At 44.5% G+C, this 24,165-nt stretch overlaps 1 protein-coding gene across 1 annotated transcript in view; it reads right to left on the bottom strand.

Moving 5' to 3' along the window:
• Positions 1-24,165, bottom strand: part of COL4A2 (collagen, type IV, alpha 2) — a 205,673-nt gene that overhangs the window by 64,422 nt on the left and 117,086 nt on the right. Inside the window, exons 5-16 of the mRNA XM_011933880.1 lie at positions 17,077-17,211; positions 16,948-16,992; positions 13,360-13,476; positions 11,969-12,040; positions 11,474-11,509; positions 11,303-11,365; positions 9,561-9,596; positions 7,498-7,539; positions 5,558-5,656; positions 3,872-3,907; positions 3,253-3,303; positions 2,120-2,164 (exon numbers count right to left, since the gene is read on the bottom strand). Of these exons, the coding sequence (XP_011789270.1) occupies positions 2,120-2,164; positions 3,253-3,303; positions 3,872-3,907; positions 5,558-5,656; positions 7,498-7,539; positions 9,561-9,596; positions 11,303-11,365; positions 11,474-11,509; positions 11,969-12,040; positions 13,360-13,476; positions 16,948-16,992; positions 17,077-17,211 (777 nt within the window). The remainder of the gene's footprint in view (positions 1-2,119; positions 2,165-3,252; positions 3,304-3,871; positions 3,908-5,557; positions 5,657-7,497; positions 7,540-9,560; positions 9,597-11,302; positions 11,366-11,473; positions 11,510-11,968; positions 12,041-13,359; positions 13,477-16,947; positions 16,993-17,076; positions 17,212-24,165) is intronic.

Genomic DNA, 24,165 nt, shown 5'->3' with positions numbered 1-24,165 from the left:
TTTTTAAAAAATATTTTTAGTAGAGACAGCGTTTCACCATGTTGGCCAGGTCGGTCTTGAACTCCTGACCTCTATGATTCACTCACCTTGGCCTCCCAAACTGCTGGGATTACAGGCACCTGGAAATGTACTTTTAAACACTACAACTCCCTTGTGTTGAAGATGGAAAACTAAAGATAATTATAATTTTACTAGCACATGGCAGGAAATTAACAGCAGCACTTCAATCACATGGGGTAGGTGGAAATGGGTTACTTTTGAATGATAATGTCTGCTTTAGCCTCTGTCTCTTTACAACATTTGCTTTTTCTAAGCCATGAACTAGAATGTGGCCTCGGGGTGGGGTGGGTTTGGATAGCTCTTGCTGTAGGTGTGCTGCCTTTGGGAGTACTCCCATCGGTAACTGATGTTATGAAAGGCTGGGTGTGATTACGGCAAAGCCTGGCATTGGCTCCCTGGGCTGAGTTTAGCATAAAAAACAGGAATGGGAACAGTAAGATCATTTGAGGTTGCAGGAAGTCAGCAAGATGGTGTTAAGTTTGAATGGTCAAAACCAGAATGCTGGGTCAAGACGACCATGCCTAGAGCCAGTGGAGGTCAGAAAGGGAGTCCGGGAGGCAGGTCCCTCTGCGGTCCCGGAACAAGCATGCGGAACCCCCATCAGGCCTGCCAAGCTTCTGCACCAGCTAACTGCAGCCCGTGGGCCTCCAGATGCCACACTACCCTCCGTGCAGCCCCGAGCAGGATTCAATGGGGTTGCGATCCCGAGGCTAGTGATTTTCATAATACTCTATCTCTATGCATCTACTAGGACTGAGCGATGGACATACTAGCCCATGGGCAGGCAACCAAGCCCTGTGTACCACCGAGGCGACTGCATGTTTGCTGGAAATATGAGAACCACCTCGAGGGGGTAAGGAAATATGGCGCATCCACTGACTGCCATTCTCTGCAGCTTTCAAGAACGAGGCAGATGCGTACCTGCCAACATGGAACACTCTCTAAGGGGCACTGGGCAGAGCAGCACAGACACGGTCATTTCTTTTGTTGCTCCGTTATATGCATGTGAAGTTACACGTCTTTGTGTGTATGTTGGCATGAGTGCGATGTGAGACCCAAGGGGCTGTCGCTGGTGGTGCCTGGGGAGCCTGCTGGGCCTGTGTGGGAGGCGTGTGCTGTGGGCTGTGGGGCGGGACCCGCACGCACAGCGAACAGAGAAAAGGCATCAACCACTGAACTAAAACATCGTGTATAACCTAGAGTTCAGACAGTTCTAAATCTGACCTAGATTCATAATACATTTCTTTTTTAAAATTTTATCATTATTATTATTTTGAGATGGAGTTTCACTCTTGTTGCCCAGGCTGGAGTGCAATGGCGCGATCTCGATCTCAGCACACTGTAGCCTCTGCCTCCTGGGTTCAAGTGATTCTCCTGCCTCAGCCTCCTGAGTAGCTGGGATTACAGGTGCCCACACCACTTCTGGCAAATTTTGTATTTTTAGTAGAGATAGGGTTTCACCATGTTGGTCAGGCTGGTCTCAAACTCCTGACCTCAGGTGATCCACCCTCCTCGGGCCTCCCAAAGTACTGGAATTACAGGCATGAGCCACTGCTCCTGGTCCATAATACATTTCTTACATAACATTTTTCTCCTAAAAAAAAAAGCCGAAAATCTGTCCACAGAACTCATGATAAAAATAATTGGGTTGCCATTAAACATAAATGAAGTGTCAGAGTATGGGTCAATCTATAAAAAAATTTAGGTGGACCCTGGGTCACCAAGTCCAGGACCTTCCTACGAGTGACAAGGACATGGAGGAGGGGTGTGAGGCTGGACGATATAGAAGCCATGGCTGGTGGGGTTGAGTGATGGACACTTTGAAGGAGAGGAACCAAAAGATAGTTTGCAAAAGTGAGAGCCAAGGTAATGACCCAGCTGAAGTATTGTGAATGACCTGGGAGGCGGGATTATCTGTGTGACTGCAAATACAAGAACCGTTTTTGATGTTTTTCCTGGAGATGAATTTTCTTTCCTGAGATGCCAAGGCCTACACTTATTTAACCTCTGTGGGATGTCGTGGGCCCAGAGCAGAGTGCAGTTCGTGCATCCAGCTTACCTTCTGTCCTGGTGATCCTTTTTCACCACTCAAGCCAGGGTAACCCTGGATTGAACAAAAAAACAGAAGCAAACAGCTCAGAATATGCAGTAACATTTCCAGAGGGCTTGACTACGGCACCTGGCTGTGATTACAGCAAAATGCTGATAGACAGAGTGAACAAGTCTCAGGTCCAGACTTTGAAGAACAGGAACACATTGTCAAATTCAATACCAACTATTAATAATTAATTCTTCCCCCTTTACAAAGTTGTGGCGGGTGGGGGTGGGAAATAATGACTATGATAAAAAAGCTCAAAGAAAGCAGAATCCATCCTAATCTCAAAGCTGCTTCACTACGGAAGGCATCAGAGCCATTCCAGGACTTTCATTTCCTGAGGGAGATGCATCATTTTAGCACTGCTTTCATAACGCGCATCATTTCTACCACTTAAAGAAACACAGAGAAATCCACCAAGACGGCACAATAAAAAACTAAAAATATAAAAAGGCTTGTACTCCAATGTTCTACTGTGTCTCTCTATTCTTATTTTTGGAGAATGTAAAACATGGTCTTTTGAGTGGTAGCAACTGCCAGATAGTCACCAAAACTCAAGCTTTCTCTTCCTGGGCCCAGGGCTCTGACCACCTGTCCCAAACCTCAGCTAGGTGTGGTCGTGGAGTGAGTGGGGTCAGTCCAGGCTGGGGCTCTGAAGGTGAGGTCTGTCGTCTCTCAGGTGGCTGAAACACCGTGGACAGGGACCCCTTCCTGCCCCTTACAACTAGGGATTTTTGTTGGGCTCTTGGGACGGTCGGAAATCAGTATGTGTTTAAGATATTCTACATTTTTGGTTACCACAGACTAACTGAGCTGAACGCACACAACCAGAAAGGTTTGTGTGGTCCTGGCGCCTCCTCCGCGGAGGGTGTGTCAAGGTGGTTCACAGGATTGTAGCCAGTGCAGCCCCCAGAGCAAGATGTTCGTGCTGGGGGGCTGTGTGTGGGGTGGGGTGGGGGGTGGGGGGAAGTAATAATGGGAAATCTCTGTACTTTCTGGTAAATTTCACTGTGAACCTGAAACAGCTCTAAAAAGGAAAGCCTACTTAAAAAAACCAAACCAAACCAACAACTGCAGTTATAAAAGGCGTGGTTTACCCTCAGTCCAGGAAAGCCCATGATTCCTTCTTCTCCCTTCAAGGAAATGCCCTAGGAGAGAGCAGAGGGGGCGTAAGGCGCAGCCCACGGGCGGCCCCTCCAGCCGGTAGGGCCCAAGTGTCATCCTCTGCTCCGGGATTCTGTGTCCTCAGCCCCGATGGTGTCCAGACTGCCTGGCGATGCTCAACTCAGGCACAGTGCAGGGCACGGTCCTAGGAGACCCGCCAGCCTTCCTGGGTTGTCACCCATCCAGGACTGCGTGTGTCACGTCACGTGGTAAGTGACCGTGAAGCTCTGAGGACAGGCAGTGACAGAGGGGACAGAGGGCAGAACCTGGTGGCACCTGAATGGAAGCCACGCCCCTCTGCCATCTTCACGCTCCCTTCCCAAACCTCAGAAGATGATTAGCCAGTGTTTATGTTACCAAGAGGAAGAAATTCTAGAACTGAGTTCTGGAAAGAGAGTGTAAAAATGCATGCTAATACTGTCCTACTACGGACAAGGGGATGAGAGGTTGACGGTGTGCGGGCACGAGCGCACGGTGCACCCCGTCATGCCCGGCAGAGCGCTGAGGGCCCAGGAGCCACAGGGGAGGGAGCAGGCTCATTACTCCACTTACTCTTATTCCTGGTTCCCCTTCACTGCCTTTTTCACCCTGTGAAGAATATGAAAAATAAGAAATGCTTATTAATTTGAAGATGGTAACGGGTAAAAATCAATCTGGGTTCATTACATGGGCTGAAAGTATTGAATCAATCCTCAATCATTATAAATTGACTGCAACACACGACTCTTAAATTTTGCAGCTTCAAAATTCAAGGGAAAAGATGTGTCATTTCTTCTAGATGTTCACAAGACAAATTAATTCATGTATTCCTCTTGGTACAAGGGAAAGTCTGTCTTTCCTTCTCTGTGTTTTCCTTTATCCCCCACACAGTTCCAGGCAGATGTTCACATCCGTATCATGGGAGCACGTGCCCAAGGAAAAGCCTTAATGAAAATACTCTTTGGAAGAAAACATTATCAGGACGTCCTCTGAGGAAAAGACACACATGGAACATATTGAAACTTGAAGCAAAAGTGGCTGTTGAAAGCCATGTCAATATCATAGATCAAACACATGATCCACGTTTTTCCCACTTCTCTTTGTCTAAAATGGTGAAAGAAACAGCAACTGGCGGGCCCTCTGTCCCCGTCATTCCTGGAGGGTACCTTGGATTCCTGCAGCTCACAACTGTCCCTGCAGGTCGGCCATGCTCAGCCCCAGATCCCACCCTGGCCTGGGTTGTAGACAGGGTGGGAAGCCTGACTCAGAAGATTGGGTACCTCCACACGCAGCAACCCTGCCCTGGGCTCCCATTCAGAAGCTGGACAGAGGCCCTCCCTGCTGCCTCCCAGGACACTTTTGTCAACAGTCACTCATACTTTGGGCCATAGCCACCTAGGTTGTTTTCCCCCAAAAGACAGTGGTCCTGCCTGCCAAATCCGCCCCAAGACCCAGGACCCAGGACCCAGGACCCAGGAACCAAGCCCCATCCTGACAGATGCTGAAGAGTTGGGAATCAGATTCTATTTGGAAAGATAAGATCTCTACGTTTGGGGTTTCCATTTTAGTTCCCAGGTATTCTGTGTGCCCCACATGGTACTGAGTGTTTCACAGTCGCCTGCAACCTCCTCGTCAGCTCCAGGTCAGTGTCACCATCCCCATTTGACAAGGGGAACAGGAAGCCCTAGAAAGGCTGCGGGACCCTCCCTGAGCGAGTGGGTGGCACAGAAGCCTTCGAACCCAGGCAGACTGGACGGCAATTCCTATTTCAGACTAAGAGCATGATTTCAATTAAGCAAAATGTTAACTGAATGATTCAGAGACTGTCAAAAACTGACTCTGATCCTCCAAAAGGTGCTTCATGTCAGCAAAGAAGTAGGTTTTATTTTGCTGAACACATTTTGCTAGACAGTTCTGTGATTCTGGCTTTGAATTACGGTATGACCATGAGCCTCCATCTACACTGAACGTAAGGATAGACGTGAGGTTTTTATTTTTTAATGAATTCTCACATTGCTTCAGATTCATCACAATCGTTTGAGATGATGGACTGACGAGGTAATTGCACTGTGGATCTAGTAACTGTCTGCAAGCGTCAAAAACATTCTGGGAGGACATGGTTATGGTTTCATGCATAATTTTCCAGGTTGGTGGTGAGGCTTTTTCTACTTGGAATGTGACTGAATACAGTTGAAGAAATTTACTTTTACTCTCCTTTTTTTTAGTTCAACTAGGAAAACAATCAGTTTTGCTCTTTACCTTGTACTGATCTGGGTGGAAGGTGACTCCCGTGGGCGCGACGATGGGGTGGAGGGTGTCCGATGGAATCCCATTGGGTCCCGGCTGCCCTACGTCACCCTGCAAATTATTTAGCAAAAGCAGTTGTCTTTAAATAGAAAGGAAACCACAAAACTCGAATACAAACACAAGATGGCCAAAATACTGCAGTTTTAATTTTTGCATATTACTTACCATATGTGTACCTCTTTATAGTATAATAATCACAACACAGAGTAATCCTGGTGTAAGCGTTTTGTATCCCCCTTTCATTAGCAATCATTTAGAATTTATGCATAAAGGCCATGTAGGTTGTTCACAGTTCTGAACTGCATTTGTTTCTGTGGGGTTATTTCCTTACAGTGAATTTCTATGTATGGGAATTATTAGCTATGAAGACTTAATGTCTTCCTGGTTTTTGACAGGTATTACTCTACTGGTTGCCGTGATGGGCACCAAGATAAAAGAAATGCTGAAGAAATGAAAGACTACTTCCCCAGCTAAAGATGTTTTTATATAATAAAAAGCAATCTTGAATAAATATCATAGCCCAAGATTGCTTTAATTTGCATTTTTATCATTGGCAGAAAACGCTTTTTGATGTGGTGTGCAGACGGTGAAACCAATCTATCTAAACCATTACTGGACAACTATCCTTGCATAATATTCTGGCTTCACCTCCCAGAAATGGACACAAAAAGAACATTCTTGTCTCTTCCTTTGTTTCCACATTAAACTATATCATACAAGTCTGAGCCCGGGTGTCACATAACATGGACAGCAGCAAACGGGGATGATGGATCAGCTGCTGCAGAAAGTGATACTCCACAGTGCACGCTGAGTGTCCACTAATAGAGCATCTTAAAATACCCAAACTGTTTGTTCTCCGCCCTTGTACCCGTTGGGCCCCTGATGTTCTTTGCTAATTATTTGCATAAGCCCTTTGTAGATTGTAGACTCTAACTTAATCTCCATTACATTCAGCAGGACTATTCTCTTCTCCCACCAATGATTTCTTCCCAGATTTCTCTTATTTTTATTTTATTATGTTGTTATATTTCATCGTATGGGGCTATACATTTTTATGTGTTTGGATCTTCAATGTTTTTCTTTCTTTTTTTCCCAGAAGCCCTCTGCTTGCTAATTGTTCTTTTCTGACTTCTTCTATGGCATTAACGTAAAGAAGGAAGAGTTTCCTCTTCAAACATGAGCAGGACTTGATTCAACTTCCTGTGCTGTTCCATCAAAAAGCAGAATGGAAAACAAAATAGAAATGTTCTGGTCATGAGGCCAAGGGACAGGTCTATTTTACAGTGAGTACATGGCTTTTGTGGTGAACGCAATGGGACTGTGTTGGTGAGGTTTTGCTTGCAGAATGTGGGCGCTGCGTCAAGCCTGTCGTGCATGTGATCTCACACGTTCCTCTCTAAGGTCATGAGGTCTTTGAATCTTAGCACTGTTCTAAGATTCACTGTTCTAAGGAGAAAAGCCACATGGTCCTTATGGCTGCCTTTGTGGCCTACCAGGGCTGGTCCCTGAGATCCTCTGGTCCCTGTGATGGCTCCATGTCAGTCTCTGGTTCTAGTCTCAGTCCCCTCGATCACCTCTGGGTTCCACATATGAGAAGATGCCCTCAATGGCATGTCCTCACCTTCACCTGCTGAAGATGAGCTGAGTTTACGTCTCTGTGTCAGAGTCTCGGCTAGCCTAGATGGTCCATGTTTACCGTCTCATTGATGCAGAATTATCACTGGTATGTGGGTGACAACTTAGCACTTTGCAATGATTATTTCCCTGTGCAAATGGTCTGTCCGCAGACCAACTCAAGGTAAAAGTTTCACAGCATAGAACTTAGCAATTAACATGATGTATTTCCTGGCTGAGAAATGCTGCATGCCTCTGCGGGACCAGGCTCCCTTTACCTTTTCACCCTTAACTCCGTAGAAACCAAGTCCTCTGTTGCCCTGAAAAGATAAATAATTTTTGTAAGTTTTAAAAAAGTAATAATCAGAGAGAAATAAAATTATTTTTCTTAGAAAAAGATACCCAAGACCTATGGGTCGGCAACTTTACTGAGCAACTATATTTTCATAACATTCTTGCTTTGCATTGTAGAAACTGATTGACAGTTTGTTCTATCGGGTGACCAAGGCCTCAGAGTGAATGAGTGGGAGCTGAGATTGGACCCCAGGTGGTGCTGGCCCTCAATTGTGAGTATATGGTCTCTGCAGACTGTAGTCTAAGAACATGTGCCTGGGTTCTGGCCCCTGTAGATAGAGGAAGCAGCCCCGTTTCACCCCCTGGACTCTGCATTTGAAGACCATGATTCGTCCTTTCTTCTGGCTCAGTGTTCTCTCATTTTGGCAAAATACTCCTCATTTCATATAAACTTTACCTTTTTAATAATCTTTGGAAATTTAAAATCAATCAGAATATAATGATTTTGGGTGATTCTCTGGGCTTTCTCCAGCCTTTTTGTCTTCCTTTTTGCTTAAGAAGCAAAACTAGGGCCAGTGTCACAGTAAGGATTTAATAATTTCATGGACGCAGTCGCCATGTGTGGGAGGACTGAGAACAGTGACCTCTAAGATTCGTGCATAGAAAAAGCAAGATGACAAATGTGTGCACATCACAGGCACAGTCCTCTTCTACTCCCCAAAGCTTTGCTTCTTTCCCAGGGTTTCTGTGTTCCCACAGTGACAGCAGGGTCACACAGGCCCTATCTGATCTCTCTCTCTCTGCAGTCTACCGTCCACCCCCTCCAATGTCCAGATATTTTCTGAAAATAAAAACAAAGCCTTCCATGAATTTTTGCCTTTTGCTTCTTCCCCACCTGGCGGGGAGCTGAAATCAAAGCACAGAAACACAGCCAGGCTAGATTAGAATGCAATTTGTGTGAGTCCCCCACGGTCCCTCTCTGTCTCCTGAGCTGGTCGTCAAAGTCACCAGGAAGTGACTTGGTCAGGGGTGAGGAGGGCTGTTTATGTTTGCTGCAGCAAGGGGAGATCTGAGGCTCATGCCTGGGCTCAGGGCTTGGCTGCTGCCTCCTCAGCCCGGCCACCGGTCCTATTTCTGCTGCTCTTGGCCTGGAGCCCATCTTATCCTGCTCCAGGCTGCCAGGCGGTGGGGCGTCCAGCAGCCTGCGCAAGCTCCCCAGCCGACAGGAAGCCGTGTCAGAGGGGACAGGAGCCTGGGGGCATGGGCGGTAGCAGCTGTGGTCACCAGGGGTCACAGCAATGGGCAGGCATGGCAATGTGTGGCCTTGGCGCGTCCTCCATCGGGACACAGGGCAAGGGAAAGGTTCCTAGATGCTTCCCGTTGGCAGCCCAGTATTTCTGAATTATGTTGCATTTTGATCAAATACTTCCCTTGTCAACTGCATTCGTTTGTCTTGGACATTTATCCAGCTTTCCCAGATAATAAGGAACCCTCGTTCTGTCCTCCGAGTTTCTAACAAACCACCTACTTTGCTGTGTAACCTTTCTGGGATAAAAACAGTATATAGCTTTGGGCTTTAGCCTAACTTGACTATCACTGAATATATCCCTAGAGGCTGACATGAGACTCCTGTAGAATCTAATTCTACTCAGGTAAGAAGAATGACACTGGCCTCCCTACAACAGATAGAGTTACATTTTGTCCATTCTTGTAAATCAATGCACTTGAATAAATGTGAGCTGTCCCTAAATTGTTCTAATCTTCATTTTCAATCAAATATTCATCAGTTTGGTTTTCATATAGCAACAGGCGTGTGGGAATTAATTTGCAAACAACAAATCATTCCACTTATTCACTTTTTTAATGTCCAGAGGCACCATGGATCTATCCTTGGAGTTTAACATTATGTCTTAAAAACCTACAAAACCGTTTTCATCATAATATAAACAATAAATAGTTGTTAACCGAGAAGTTTTATGGTAAAAAACAGACCCACAAACACCTAAGTACCCACTTCCCTCATCCTCAACCCCCAAAACCAACTTACTTGCTGTCCTTTTGGTCCAGGGGGTCCGGGTGGTCCCTGTACAAATACAAAGAAATGTGTAAACTGTTTTCTTTACCCCAGGACCCAGATAACATCCGCTGGAAAGCTCTGGGAAAGCCATTTACTGTATATTTAGGACATTGTGTAGGATGCATGGAGGTTTCTGATGCATTTGGCTTGGCAGGGATGATATGCTGGGGGAGAGGGGCTCAGGTCAGCTCCAGTTCTCAGAATCTGCCGGCTGTCTACGGACAGCTGTTTCTGCTTTGCTTTTGTGTGTTTAGGCTTTCGACTTCACCCATGTCCTCTCTGTGTTTGTTCTGATCCCTTTGCAAGGTCCCAGGCCCCGTGACTGCAGAGACAGTTTCCCCGAGTTCCTCTGGGAGTGCCCAGGAGACTCCATGCGGCACTTCTTCCTGGTAGCTCGGCCAGTGTTCATGGACAGAATGCATCTACAGGCTGGCACTGCAGGGTGGAAAGTCCATCTGCAACGTCATGGTGTGTCTTTCTGCAGAGCATTCAGTGTCAACACCGTGCTTAGGATTAAGGCATTTCAGATGCAGAAGAGTGTTTAAGTACAAATAAGTGGATACAAAGGAGCGGACAAGGAGGGGGTTGTGGATGATTGCCTGGCCCATGTGAAGAACCAAAAGCTGGCAGAGCAGCTAAGGACCTAGCAAGTACAATCTGTTGTGCCCGACTTCTCTGAGCTGTGCATTTAAAGTATGAAACCCAGGCATGTGGTATGTGTGCTGTGACTAAGCCGACAACTGAATGGAGTGGAACAGCAAGGGCGTCTCGTATGATCCTGATTTCAGTCACCCTGACCAGGTCTTTCACAGACTTGCAAAAATGACTTTCACAGCACCAGGGAAATTTGCTTTGTAGAAACAAAATCTGTTATTATTATTGTTATTTATTATAATCTGAAGAAAATCATAAGTACCCCCACCCCCAACTGTTAGTTTGACTGAGTCTCCCCAAACATATATGACTTCATTTTTTTCCTTAGTATCTGTCAAGGAACTGGTGTTAGTGTCCCTTGATAGCTTGTCTTGGTCTTGAGCAATGGTTTCCTGTGAGAAGGTCTCTCTTGCCTGCAGCCCAGATCTCTCCTTGTATAAGTTAAGGCCTACTTATCCGATTACTAGCACATGTGGGGAATGAGAGAGTCAGGAGCTCTCGCAGTGGCCAGTTCACCTTCCAGGTCACTGTGCAGCGGTGGGAGTGGCCAGAGAGCTGCACAAGCCTTAGCAAGTGCCTTTTTCTGCTCTTCCCTACTTGCAATGAGCCCTCTAGGGCCATTTTGTTAAACAATGGCCAGTATCTCACCTGCTGGAATGAGCCCAGGTGTGATACGCCTGCTAGCACCAGCGTGGCACAGGCCAACCCCATTTCCTCCTTATGAACCTGTGGGACTTTGGTTTGCCTTGCCCAGGGATGATGGGCTCTTTGTCACTGGGTAGGTATGGGGTGGGGATGGAAGGGCACCCTGCCAGGACCAAGTCAAAATTTGACATAACTGGCACTGAGCTGGTGACCATAATTTTAAGTTCTTATTCTTCAGCCTTAACAGCAGCAGAATGTGGGCAAGGAAGGGTCCATTTTAATGTTCTCTGCTACACCTGTAAGCATCATAATTATTCTTAAAGCTCTCATCTGGATTCAATCACTAAAAAAGTGGCATCTGGAAGGGATGACCTGATGATGGTCAGAGTCGGCACCTGTGTCCCAGTACTTACTGGTCTCCCTGGAGCTCCAACTGGACCCATCTGCCCCACAGGCCCAGGGCGGCCGGGAGGTCCCTATGGATAGGTAGTGAGAGAATGTTTTTAAGAGAGGTAAACTGGTACTTGGAGTTCTGAAGCTCTTAAACTTTTGCTTTGAATTTCGTCTAATAAAAATAAACTTACCTGGAAACCGACCAATCCAGGCTCTCCAGGTTCGCCCTAATGGAGAAGAAATAATTTTAAGAGTGATAGCTTTTAACCATCTTCAGATTTAGTTATCTTTTATTGCAGAGTTGGAAATAAGCATATCAAACAGACCAGCCCTATCAGGACTTACTAACGTTAACTTACTAATATTAATTTTTACTAATATTGTGATTTAGTCAGAATATATTTTAGTAATATTAATATTTACTAATATTAAGTACAAATACTAACTTGGCTTGGAGTATTGTGAATATGGGAAAGAGATAAACACACAAAAATAAGATTGAAAACATCCTGATCGGAAATAAGATGACTTTTAAATTCAATGTGACTTGGGTTATGCTGCCATTCTAGGCATGCCTTCAGTACATTCATTCTTACATGCAAAGTTCACTTGGCAATTAACTTTGCTAGTTGAGAATTTACACTGGGTCCCTTCATTACCCCTCCCATCTCTTCTTGCAAACGTACCCGATATCTGTCGCGTTCCTCTCTAGGCAGTGCATAAGGCTCACCTTTCTGCCCTTTTGGTCCTTGGGGCCCCTAATTAGCAGTATATTGTAAAAAGAAAAAACAAAAAAAAAAGTCCATTAACATTCGGTGCATCTATGACAATTTGGATGATGGAACATTGACTTTTGCAGGCAAGGTCTAATTGTTCTTATGGTTGATGGGGGTTATTCTGAACACCAGCCCCATATTCAGCAATGAGGGAGACACCTTTAATTTCCTATTGACCCAATCGTATCTTTCCTGGAGTCAGAATAGAAATACTTTAGGATTTAAATTATTTTCAAAACCCAAATGAATCTCTGTCAACCAGCCCTCTAGCATGCCAACGTTATTTTTAGTCTGATAATACTACTATGTGCTTTTAGTCTGATAATACTACTACGTGCTTTCTTTGGCAGGAGTGTGCTAAACATATTAACACAAGCACCCATCTGCGGGATAGATACTGGGTCATTCTTTAAAATTGGAATTGTGTCAAATATAAACGGTAGGTATATACATATGTGCATGTGTAAATACCTTTCAACATCTACTATAAGAATCACTTAAAGTAATAGATATGTTTCTTGATAATGAAATTGATGGTATATAGAGTAGCAGCTGATGTAGTTTACTGAAAAATTGAACCACATAAAACAGAAACAGCCGAGGAAAGGGGAACTGGCAGGTGGAGCTGGAACTGAGCAGGAGGAGAAATCCACTTGCTTCAGGTGAAAACGTGATGAAGGTGATTAATAACTGTTCCTCCCTCCTCACTTTTTTATTTTTTTTTTTTTAAATAAAAAATCTCACCAAACAAAATTTCAGTAAAACCCTGAATGTGCAAGATTTTCCTGGAAATAAGGTAGCAACATACTACTGAAGACATATTTCAGGATGTTTTACCAAGACCTTAAAAAAATTAATCAGGCTACAACACAGACGACTATATAAAAGGTCCTCCATTAAAAAACAAACTCCTGCCTTGTATCTGCTGGAGAGTAACTGCACTCCCACATCACAAAGTGTTTCAGAATCTGACAAGGATGGTGATGGACAGGATTCTGTCAAGGTTTCAGCTTTTTAATTTTCATTTTACAATTCCACTATTCATCATGAGAATTTGGGAGAAAATGAAGTGACGCTTAGGAGACAGAGTGAACAACATCAACCACAACGATTTTCTATCTAACATTTAAAGGATATGAAAAATGAAGTTATCTGAATCCAGAAACATCATGTCTTGGGCATCAACAGGCAGTTATGCTTCCGTTCTGGCCATAATGAGCGGGAGCCCCCACAGGTTATAAAGGTAGGGCTTAGCAGGGGTCTGCCTGTCCCTGGAGCACAGGCACTGTGGGGATACTCACGGGAGGCCCGGTGAACCCCTCAGAGCCGGGGGGCCCCTGTGGACCTGAGTCTCCCTGGGTTCCGTTGCAGCCATCATAGCCGGGCCTTCCCCTGGGCCCACCTTGCCCCGGGTGTCCCTGGGAAAGACAGCAGTGAGAGAATCAGCCAATCAGCGGGTTTCTAGTTGCCACGTAACTGTGTGATAAAACAGTCTTAAATATTCTCATAAGCCACATTCCCGGCATGAATCCAAGGGAAAGACACCTCAAAAGTGAACAAATGAATGAATGGAAGATTAAATCAGTGAAGGCATAAGGTATAGTTCTAAGCAGGGAAAGGATTTCGAAGCCAAGTTCTGCTTTACATGGGCTTGGGTAAGAAGAACCTTGCTGGGGGTTCTTCTGTCTTACTAGCTGAGTGACTGTCTATCAGCAGGGACAAGTAAAATTACATTTCAGAAATTCTAGAAAAGATTTTAGAAGCGGCTACTTCCTTCTCAGGGATGACAGGAAGGTCCTTATCCCTGTAGAAAACAAGTAAAGGTACATGTAAAAAATTCTAGGAGAGATTTCAGAAGCGGCTACCTCCTTCTCAGGGATAACAGGGAGGTCCTTATCAGGCGTGCCCGACTGAATTTTAGATCGTGAGTCTCACAGATCCACATCCTAAGCAGAGAAGACACACCCACAACGTGGTTTTATCAGTGGCCTTTGCCATATTTAAAAGAACTGATTGCCTCTTGTTTGCTTTCTTGGGAAACATGACCTTTTAGATTTTAAACACGCATATGAAGCATGTCAGGTGTTCTGAAATGTCTGGGGCTGGGGAAAGGCAACACAGCCAAGTGTCTGCAGTGACTAGAGAGACTCAGGTTAAACTTGTGGGCATTTTCACTGCGTTAAGCTGGTTCCAGGAGATTACAGGGGCTGGGTTAATAATCTATAATTTATGCACTACCTGGCCACAGCCTGTTTTGCTGTTTTTTTAAACAATAGATATTTAGCTATATGCTTTGTTATTGTGTAGTTACTGTTAAACTTTTAGTTTTCTTGATAATAAACCAAATATACATTCCAGAGTGATTTTTGAGATCACTGGGATGTCTTTTATATTTACTTTGAGGAATCTGGAAAATGTCAAGATAAAGACACAAACTTGGCTGGGCGCAGTGGCTCATACCTGTAATCCCAGCACTTTGGGAGGCTGAGGCAGGCAGATCACTTGAGGCCAGGAGTTCGAGACCAACCTGGCCAACATGGTGAAACCCTGTCTCTACAAAAAATACAAAAATTAGCCAGGCATGGTGGCATGCGCCTGTCATCCCAGCTACTCGGGAGGCTGAGCCATGAGAACTGCTTGAGCACAGGTGGTAGAGGTTGCAGTGAGCTAAGATCACACCACTGCACTCCAGCCTGAGCGACAGAACAAGACCCTGTCTCAAAATAAAACAAAACACAACAAACAAACCTCCAAAACCCCACACAACCAATCCTACATACAGTGCTGTAACCTCAATGATATTAAGAAATACAATAAAAGAGTAGAACTTTTATTTGCACATCTCTTTGCTTCCGATGTCCACAGCCATTGGTTGAACTGGTACCATCAGATGAGAGATCTGACGGGCTTCAGTAAAACGCTCTGGTGAGCCACAGGAATCCCCATTTGTGGGCAGCTTCTCAATCTGTTTGCAGAGCTGGCACTCTAGTGGCCCTTGAAATAAAGACATAAGGGGCCCTTGCACTTCAGCTCGAGGAAACAGCTCTCCACATGTTCTGCTCCAGATTTCTAGTATTCTGTAATGCTTTTGCTTAAAATGAACTGTAACGTTTAAATTCTTCTCTATTATTTGTCTGCTGTTGGTCTTTCTTACTTGCTTAGAACTGATCTAAGTTATTTGAAATGGTATGTCAATCTAATCTTAGTTTGAAATTGTGCTTCAAAGAAAAATTTCAGTTCCAATGAGTTAAATGTCTGTCTCTGCTCAACATCCAATTAGATACTCTGCGATATGAGACCACTCTAAGGTTTTACTGCATATCACTTCTTATATATAACTTCTAATCAGCTGAAATGATCCAGGTCCCTCAAACTCTACATTCATTAACTGATTACTTATGGCAGGTGACATTTATGTTAACTTAATTTGTAGTATCAAGAGTTCTGCAGTTAAGAGAGACTGGATCCTTTGAGCAGCAGGTTCTGTAGAAAATGCTCCTCACCTGCTAACCACAATCATTCCTCCAAATGACGATTAGTTCCTCCCTAGTTTGTGAGACATTTGCCTCTGATATTAAATGAGGATAAAGTGGAAACACGAAGAAAACCTGGTACACATGAGTTGCAATTGCTTTCTGTAATGTCACTCCATTATAACTCAGATTTCAGCTGGAGACGAAACTGAAAGACACTCTAAAGAGTTCAAAAGAGTAGTTTAAAAATGTGTGATTTAGATTCAGACCATTAACATGAAAATACTTTCCTAATCTGTTTAATCTTTGGAAGGTGCAGATTCTTCATGTCTGTCCATTTCTCAAGATTCTGACTGATGTGAACGTTATGTCCTTATTTGTTCAGGGCTGTGTGAACCCAGGTGTCTGTCCGAGCCCACCGTTCAGGTGACCCTGAGATCACTGGCTTGCAGCTCTTGTCTTGGCAAATGCGACTTCCTCTATTTTGCCCTGTCTTCTGCTCTGCAGATATCTCCTTGACAGTGGGACTAAAGACCTGATGGAAACGCATGAGTTCTCTGGGACTGCCCCCCACTCACTCATTCCCTCCTTCTCTTCTGCAAGGCATGGCCCTACTCGTGCAGCCTGGGAACGGAGTCTCTCTCCCTGTGCGTGTGCGTGTGTGGGGATACAGAACCTGCCTCTGCAGGACACGGGCACACACATCTGTGTATATGTGTGAGGTTTGTGGAGCAGATGTCTCAGAACCACAGCAGTAGCCGGATGGGAGGCGGGTCAGAATGTGTGATAAACACATTGATCCCTGAGGTCAGGTCTGGCCAGGAAGCCAGTCCTGGGAAATCTGCTTGTGGGTCCCTGTGAAGAAGGCTGTGAGTCAGGCTGTTTTGTTTATTTTTTTATGCCACAAGAAGTAAAGTAAACTAGGTTATAAAAACACATTTTATTGCATTTTGAGATTTTTCTCATGAACAAACCATGCCTTTTCTTTTTCTTGTTTTATGTGAGGTTGCTGTAAAGAACTTGAGAAGCTGCACGAATGCTCAGCAGGGCTTCATTCTGCCCATGCTCTTGGCTGAACAACTTTATATGCAGGTTGCTCTATAGTTCAAACAAGATCGCAAGACTGGCTCTTTAGGGCATATATCTGGATAGCACTCTAGCTTTTTATTCCCAAACAATGCGCAGTTTAGTAAAGTGGTCTCAATTCTGAAGCCAAGTCTATAAGGACCTTTACAAAGCGAACAATTTGTTTACTGTCTGACTGAATTCCGTGGGGAGAATACGCATGTATAGCCCCCACTTGTTTTATGTTATAAACAAAAAAGGAGGTCTCGTTCAAAATGTTTCTTTAAGTCACAAACGTATTGCCTAGAATGCACGCAATGATTCACAATTCCAATCTTCCATAAAACTTACAGGAATTCCATCGGCACCAGGGAATCCAGAAACGCCTCTTGCTCCCTATGGAGAAAGCAAATGAAATTAAGCACGGCTGAGATACCCGCCACCCTCATGAGGCCAGGGGAACACAACAGCCGTGCGTACCACGTCGCCCTTGGGTCCTGTTATTCCGGGGGCTCCCCTTTCACCCTTGTCTCCTTTGCGTCCCTGCAGTCCTGGGAATCCTTGTAATCCTGGTGGCCCGTTGTACCCCTGGGGGCCCACTGGCCCAGGCTGACCCTGTGGGAACATAGGTTCAATTTCCTCAATTAATCACAGTAAATACTCATGATCAGTTATGGTTACTTTCAAAACTACTTTTTTGTTTGTTTTGGTTTTTAAAGAGTTTATAATCTAGAGGGAACATTATATGTAAACCACCATCTACTGCCGTGATAGCTAACAAAAGAAGTCATAGAGTTTAAGAAGAGAAATACGGAATGTGAGAAAAAAATTATCCAAAATTTCTAAAGTCATGTCATTGTGAAATGATAATACTGGGTTGGGATGAAATAATTAACTTATTTGGTTTTTTTTTTAAAAGGCCTTTTCAGTATAAAAAATTTTCCAAATGAGTTTCTACAATTTTATCTCTGTTTTCCTCAATATAATGCATACAGTAGGTGTGGAAATGTATATTGCATTCAGATATCAAAATGACCCTCAGATGTTTAAGTGGTTAATCTCTCCTTTTGTTCACACGGAGGGAAAAAAAAGAGCGTCTGAAACATATAAAAATGTTTGTCCGAACTAAATAGGATGGCTATTATTTAAAAAAAAAAAAACAAAACAAAATTGTAAGTATTTGTGAGGATGTGGAGAAATCAGAACCTCTGTGTGCTGCTGGTGGGAATGTGAAATGGTGTAGCTGCTTTGGAAAACACTCTGGCGGCTCCTTAACACATGACAAAAGAGAATCACTACAGGGTCCCACGATTCCACCTCTGGGTATGTAGAAAGCAGGGGCTAGCACTGGTACGCCCTGTGCACGGCAGCGTGATCCACAACAGCCGAAAGGTGGAAAGCACTCAAGTGTCGAACAATGGACAGACACCCACACAATGGAACAGCACTCAGCCCTTAAAGAGGAAGGAAGTAGTCACCTCGGCTGTGACACGGAAGAACCTTGAGGATTCTGTACTGAGTGAAATGAGCCAGTCACGAAAGGACAAATCCTGTATAGAGTCCCCTTAGATGCAGTCCCTAGAGCAGTCAAATCCATGGAGACAGACAGTAGAATGAGGGCTGCCGGCCGGGCCGAGAGGGGCAGGGGGAGTCAGTGTGTCATGAGGGCAGAGCTTCGGTTTGGGAAGATGAGAAAGTTCTGGAGATGGATTGGTGGTGAAGGCTGCACAACCACATGAAAGAACTTAATGCCACTGAATCAGACACGTCAATATGACCCAAAGGGTAACCACGATGTTACTATTTTATTAGTACCCTGGAACTTAATACAATAAAATATCAACCCATCACCTAGGTGTTAAGCCCAGCCTGTATTTGCTGTTTGTCCTGATGCTCTTCCTCCCCCCGACCCGCCCACTGGCCAGGGGTGTGGTGTTCCCCTCCCCGTCCACGGGTTCACATTGTTCAGCTGCCACTCATAAGCGAGGACGTATGCATATTTTTATGCATAAATTTTTATGCATATATTTTAACAAAAAATTTAAAATGTTACGTTAAAAAAATTAAAAATAAATTTACCACAATAAAAATGTTTTAAAAATTAGAAAAGAGGGGAGGGAGAGTTCTGTCTCTCCTATGGATGGAACTAACTATTGTATTATAGTCCTATTTTAACATTTTACAGGCTAGCCCAAACTTAAAAAAATGTATGTCCCGATTTCCTCTTGCGACGAATGAGTCTACTGTTGATTCATCACATGGCACCTTTACCTGCCAAGCCCCATTTGCTATGAAATGTCAAATTCCTGTCTCACCCTGAGATTGAGGCGGACTTGAGCCATTTTTCTAGGCTTTTCTTCTGTTGCCTCCAGGTAACTTTTCCTGCGTAAACTGTTCAGCTGAGAAGTGTCTGTCTTCACAGAATGTTCATAATGCCATTCTCAGCAATCCACACAGCTGAAGTGAAATGGGAACTTAAAAACGCAGCCCAGGGTACAACGTTCATGTCATCGAGGCAGGAGCATGGAGGGGTGTGGGGAGATCTCATCTCCAAATTCATTACGGTTCCTAACTGGCAATTCCTTGAGATGTGAGACTCCAGGCATCAGGGGAAGTAGTTCAGACGATTGTTTGGGGTGGAAACTAACCACGCAGATTAAGGCTGTGGATGGAAGACGATGTATCTTGAATCTTGGGACCCCTGTCCCCTCAAACCAAGGGGAGCTGGGAAATCTCCCACAGGGCAACCTGATCTGGACCGAAGTCAGAGTTTTAGAGATGGTGGGTTCTCCTCTACCCCTCCATGTGTCCCAGAGGGGTCCCGTCAATGCCATATCAGTAGTCACCTCAGGCAGCCTGATCTCAGGCCTCCTAAGTCATAGTGAAGCCTGGGCACGTTAAGTGTCTTTGGAGAACATTCTACAGTGGAAGCTATTGCCACTGTCTTTCTTTCTTTTTTTTTTTTTTTTTAACGGAGACTCGCTCTGTCGCCCAGGCTGGAGTGCAGTGGCCGGATCTCAGCTCACTGCAACCTCCGCCTCCCGGGTTCACGCCATTCTCCCGCCTCAGCCTCCTGAGTAGCTGGGACCACAGGCGCCCGCCACCTCGCCTGGCTGATTTTTTTGTATTTTTAGTAGAGACGGGGTTTCACCGTGTTAGCCAGGATGGTCTCGATCTCCTGACCTCGTGATCCGCCCATCTCGGCCTCCCAAAGTGCTGGGATTACAGGCTTGAGCCACCGCGCCCGGCCGCCACTGTCTTTCCACCTAGGTGAGGAGACTCACGGAAGATGGGTGGCCCTGGCCCTGGACGCACGATATCCCAGGCTCGTCCTATCTCCAACGCTTAGTGGTTTACTACCCGACATCTGTTGTAAGTTTGGGAACAAAGCATGTTTTGATTCCAACTTTTGTGGGTCCTTCCCAGTGGTACTCATTTTTGTTTAGTCTGTGGCTATGCTAGACTATAACCTTCTTAAGATTACATACTATGCCACGAAGCTCTACATTCCCCTCACTATGTTGAGGCTTGCAGTTTGTTAGTGTCTATCGGCTGTCTTCTGGGGGATAAAATGTTTCTTATCGGGACTGTGAACTTTTACTGCCCATAAACTACATATCTATCCAGTGGGATTATTATTCTTTAGCCAACCAAACAAGCAGCAGTGACCAGTGGGATTATTTCATACAGCCAACTCAAAGGGAACATCTGCTACTAACCAAAATGGAAATATGCACGTCCTATTGATAAAAACCACATTCTTATCTGCATTCGTTAACCCTTCCTCAATTCCCTTTGATGGGGGAAAGTGGCTAACCACATCATGTACTCATTTTCCTTTCACTGTCAGTAAACTCCTTTCTCATCTTTATTTCTTGGTTAGGGAGTCTGACTTTGGAATAAAAAACTCTAGTCTTTCCTTTTCTGGAGCATGCTGTAACCTTTTCTTTTTACTGAAGTGAAATTCACTTAACTTTAAAGCTAACCATTTTAAAGGATACAACTCAGTGGCTTTTAATACATTCACCATGTTGTGCAGCCACCACCTCTATGTAGTTCCAAAACATTTTCCTCACCCCACAAGGAAGTCCCAAACCCATGAATCAATCACTCCCCATTCCCTTTCCTCCCAGCCCCTGGCAACCACCACTCTGCTTTCTGTCTCTACGGATTTACCGATAAATAGAATCAATCATACAACGTGTGACCTTTTGTGTCTGGCTTCTTTCAGTGGTCATGTTTTTGGGATTCATTACCTCATTCACTGATGGCTGAATAATATTCCACTGTACGGATGGACCACAATGGGTTCATTCATTTGTTCCTGGACATCTGTGGTGTCTCTCTTTTGGCTACTGTGGATAGTGCTGCTGTGAATATGTGTGTACGAGTGACCACTTGAGTCTCTGTTCTGAATTCTTTCGGGTGTGTTCCTAGGAGTGGAACTGCTAAATAGTGCTGCTGTAAATATGTGTGTACAAGTATCACTAAATTTCTTTTTCCACACTGACTGCACCCTTTTACATTCCCACCAGCAATGCGCAAAGGTTCCAATTCCTCTGTATCCTCACCAGTACTTGTGATTTTTCCATGTTTTGGGCTGTAGCCATTCTAGTGAGTGTCAAGATGGCATCACTTCTAAACAGTCCGTCCTGAGCTTCTGAGGAGACGGGACATTTCACAGAATTCCATCCAGCTTCCCCGCTGAGAGAGGGCTGGGAAGAGCCTGGACAGAATGTGAGTTAGACCTTAGTCCTCCCAGATGGAGCCCTCACCGCTGTGCACAATGCAAAGCCTGCATTGCTGGGATTAAATGGACATTTACAGCGTGGCCCCAGGAGGCCACTCTTGGTCATCAGGATGGAGCTTTTCCCCAGGATTTCCTGCCCACTAAGGAAGTGCATCTAGAAAGAGCAGCTGGGAGGACCAGGTACATGCCAAGGGTTTTCCTTTGTGCTAATCATCGTCCTTATCAACTTCCATCCTCAGTCAGAAAGTCCCGACGGGAAAAGTTATTTTCATCTCTTTCTTTCCTTTTGTGATAAGTGACATTAAAAATAAAAATTACTCCCAGAAAGTGAAAAGAGTCTAGTTTAAATGTCTTTGCATAAATCTCAAAAGCTTCAAAATTTCTAAAGCTCCTAATATTCCTCTAACATCCTTGAGAACAATATTTCCACAAAGTACTTCTCAGAAGCCAGCAGACGCTGTGGACCAGAGTGGTAATGTCGTGTCCCCTGTCCCCCGCCCTGATCCCACCACCAGACCATGTAAAGGTACTACTTCCTAGGAAGCAGGATAATGAACAGTATCGTTTAACTGTTTGTATCTTTTGAGATGATGTGTTGTTACAAGTTTTAAACATGGTTTCTCTCATTTTATCTCCACAGCAACTGCATGCAGTGACATGAACTCCAGTGGAGAGGAGAGAGGACAGGGGCTCAGATGGGACCAGTGTCAGGGCTGGCCGGGGTGCACTCAGCTCTAGGGAGTTGGCTGACTCCACCAGGCCCTTGCTGCTCCAAGGGAGGTCTGTGTCAGCGTCACCTGGGGGCTTGCTATAAATGCAGAGTCTCAGGCCTGGCCCCAGAACTCCCAAATCCGCATTTCAACTGATCCCCAGGAGACGCCTTGGTATATAAAAGTTTGAGAACCACTGCACGAGACCACCATAACCCCCATCCTGGCATTCTTGAGGGAAGAGACAGGTGACTTTCAATAAGAAAAACATCTTAAGCGTGGAGTTGGAGCTCAGTCGAAAGGTCTGGCTTACTGGGTCATGCACAGGAACACACAGTATTTATGTGGGTTAAATATTATTTCTAATTAAATCAGTCTTGGCCTTATACTTCAGTGATATCTACAAGACAGAATCCATTTTGATTACTGTGAGGACGGGGGTGTTGCACATTGCTTTTCCCTGTCTGAAGTCATGGCTGGAGTGCACATGGGACATCCGGGTTGGTTTTGGAAGCTGCAGTCTGAAAAGGCGGAGACAACAAATCCAGACTTGAACCCACATTACTCAAATACCACGACTGTGGAGAGAATGCGCTCAGGGTCCTGACACTCCAGCATTCATGAATTGGGGAATTTCACTTCTGAGAAAAGAGGCAAAAGATGTTCAGATACGGACACATGCAGTGTAGCTCTACAGCTTCAGACTTCAACAAAGGTGGACAGATGGATGATTCATCAGGGCCCCACATCACACAACCCTGTGGTTTCCATTCATTGGTCATTAACCTTAAAATATGCCTTGGGTAAGGGAATAGAAAGAGTTTCATTTATCCGAGAAGGATAAAAACAATGTTGCCTAGGATAAAACTTGCTTCACTACACATCAGGATTTTTAATCTACAGTACAGTATTTTACCGGTAGAATAAGAATGAGCTTTTCATGACTTACCAGCCGAAATCTGAATAGTAGGAAATCCCTTCTCCTTCCTAAGCGGACTCTTCCTGTCTCACCTTTTATGGGCACTGGCGCCCAGCAGACGCCCATATCCTCTCCATTCCCCAGGGCGGACCCTCCCTCCCTTCCGCAGTGTGTTCCAGACCTTCAAGGCCTGTCCAAGGCTGCAATTCCTGGTGATCCTCCGGGGATTCCAACCTAAGGCCTAGTTAATTTCTGTGAGCTCTTTGCCACACATTTGAAATATGTAAAATGTCCCAAAAGGCAGAAAGGACTACTTTTTAGGCTCTAGAAAAATAATTCCACCAGCCACAATTTAGAAATATTCATTGTTCTTAAGGATGGTGAGTTAGCATTTCTGAGCAATTTTTACACTACCCTGGCAAGAAGAAATTAGTAGCATGTTCCAAGGTAATAATAATGTAAAGGCTAGTATTTGTACAGTATATTACGCACACAGCTATCAGCAGCCTATTCCATGCAACACAGAGCTGAGGTTAAATTGGACACCTTCTATCTCTATCTTCTTATTTAGTATATAAAACATTTGTCCCACCCCTGGGTACTATTTATTAAGAATTTCAGTTATATGAGGTAGAATGAATATGGACCCTTAGAATTTCTGCCCTCCAAAATTATTTGGTGCAGACTGTAGCACTAGTGTCAATAAAAAGTAAATAACATCCACATGTAAAGAAACACACCTTCACCTTTATGTGACCTGATATGCAGACACTTAACTCAAAATGGACCTAAATGTAAGAGCGAAAGCTATATCGCTTCTAGAAGAAAACACAGGGGAAAATCTTTGTGAGTCTGGATTAGGCAAAGGTTTCTTAGATAAGACATGAAGATTGCAACCTATAAAAGAAAAAGTTGGCTAGGTTAAAAAGGTTTGACTGTCAAAAGATACTGTTAAAAATAAAAAGGCAGGGGAAAGACTGGGAAACATATTTGCAAAACACCTATCTGATAAACAACTTCTTCTGGAACATATAAAGAACTCTCAAAACTCAATACTAAAGAAATGAACAACCGAACTGCAAAATTTGGCAAAAGATTTGAGCAGACACTTCACCAAAGAAGTTGTACACATGAAAAGATGCTGAACTTCAGTGGTCATTAGGGAAAAGCAAATTAAATCCACAGAGAGC

This window comes from Colobus angolensis, unplaced genomic scaffold, assembly GCF_000951035.1.
Source record: "Colobus angolensis palliatus isolate OR3802 unplaced genomic scaffold, Cang.pa_1.0 Scaffold13, whole genome shotgun sequence".
In the NCBI taxonomy this organism is placed as follows: Eukaryota; Metazoa; Chordata; class Mammalia; order Primates; family Cercopithecidae; genus Colobus; species Colobus angolensis.
The sequence above is the reverse complement of the archived record's forward strand: the minus strand, read 5'-3'. Positions and strand labels throughout refer to the sequence as shown.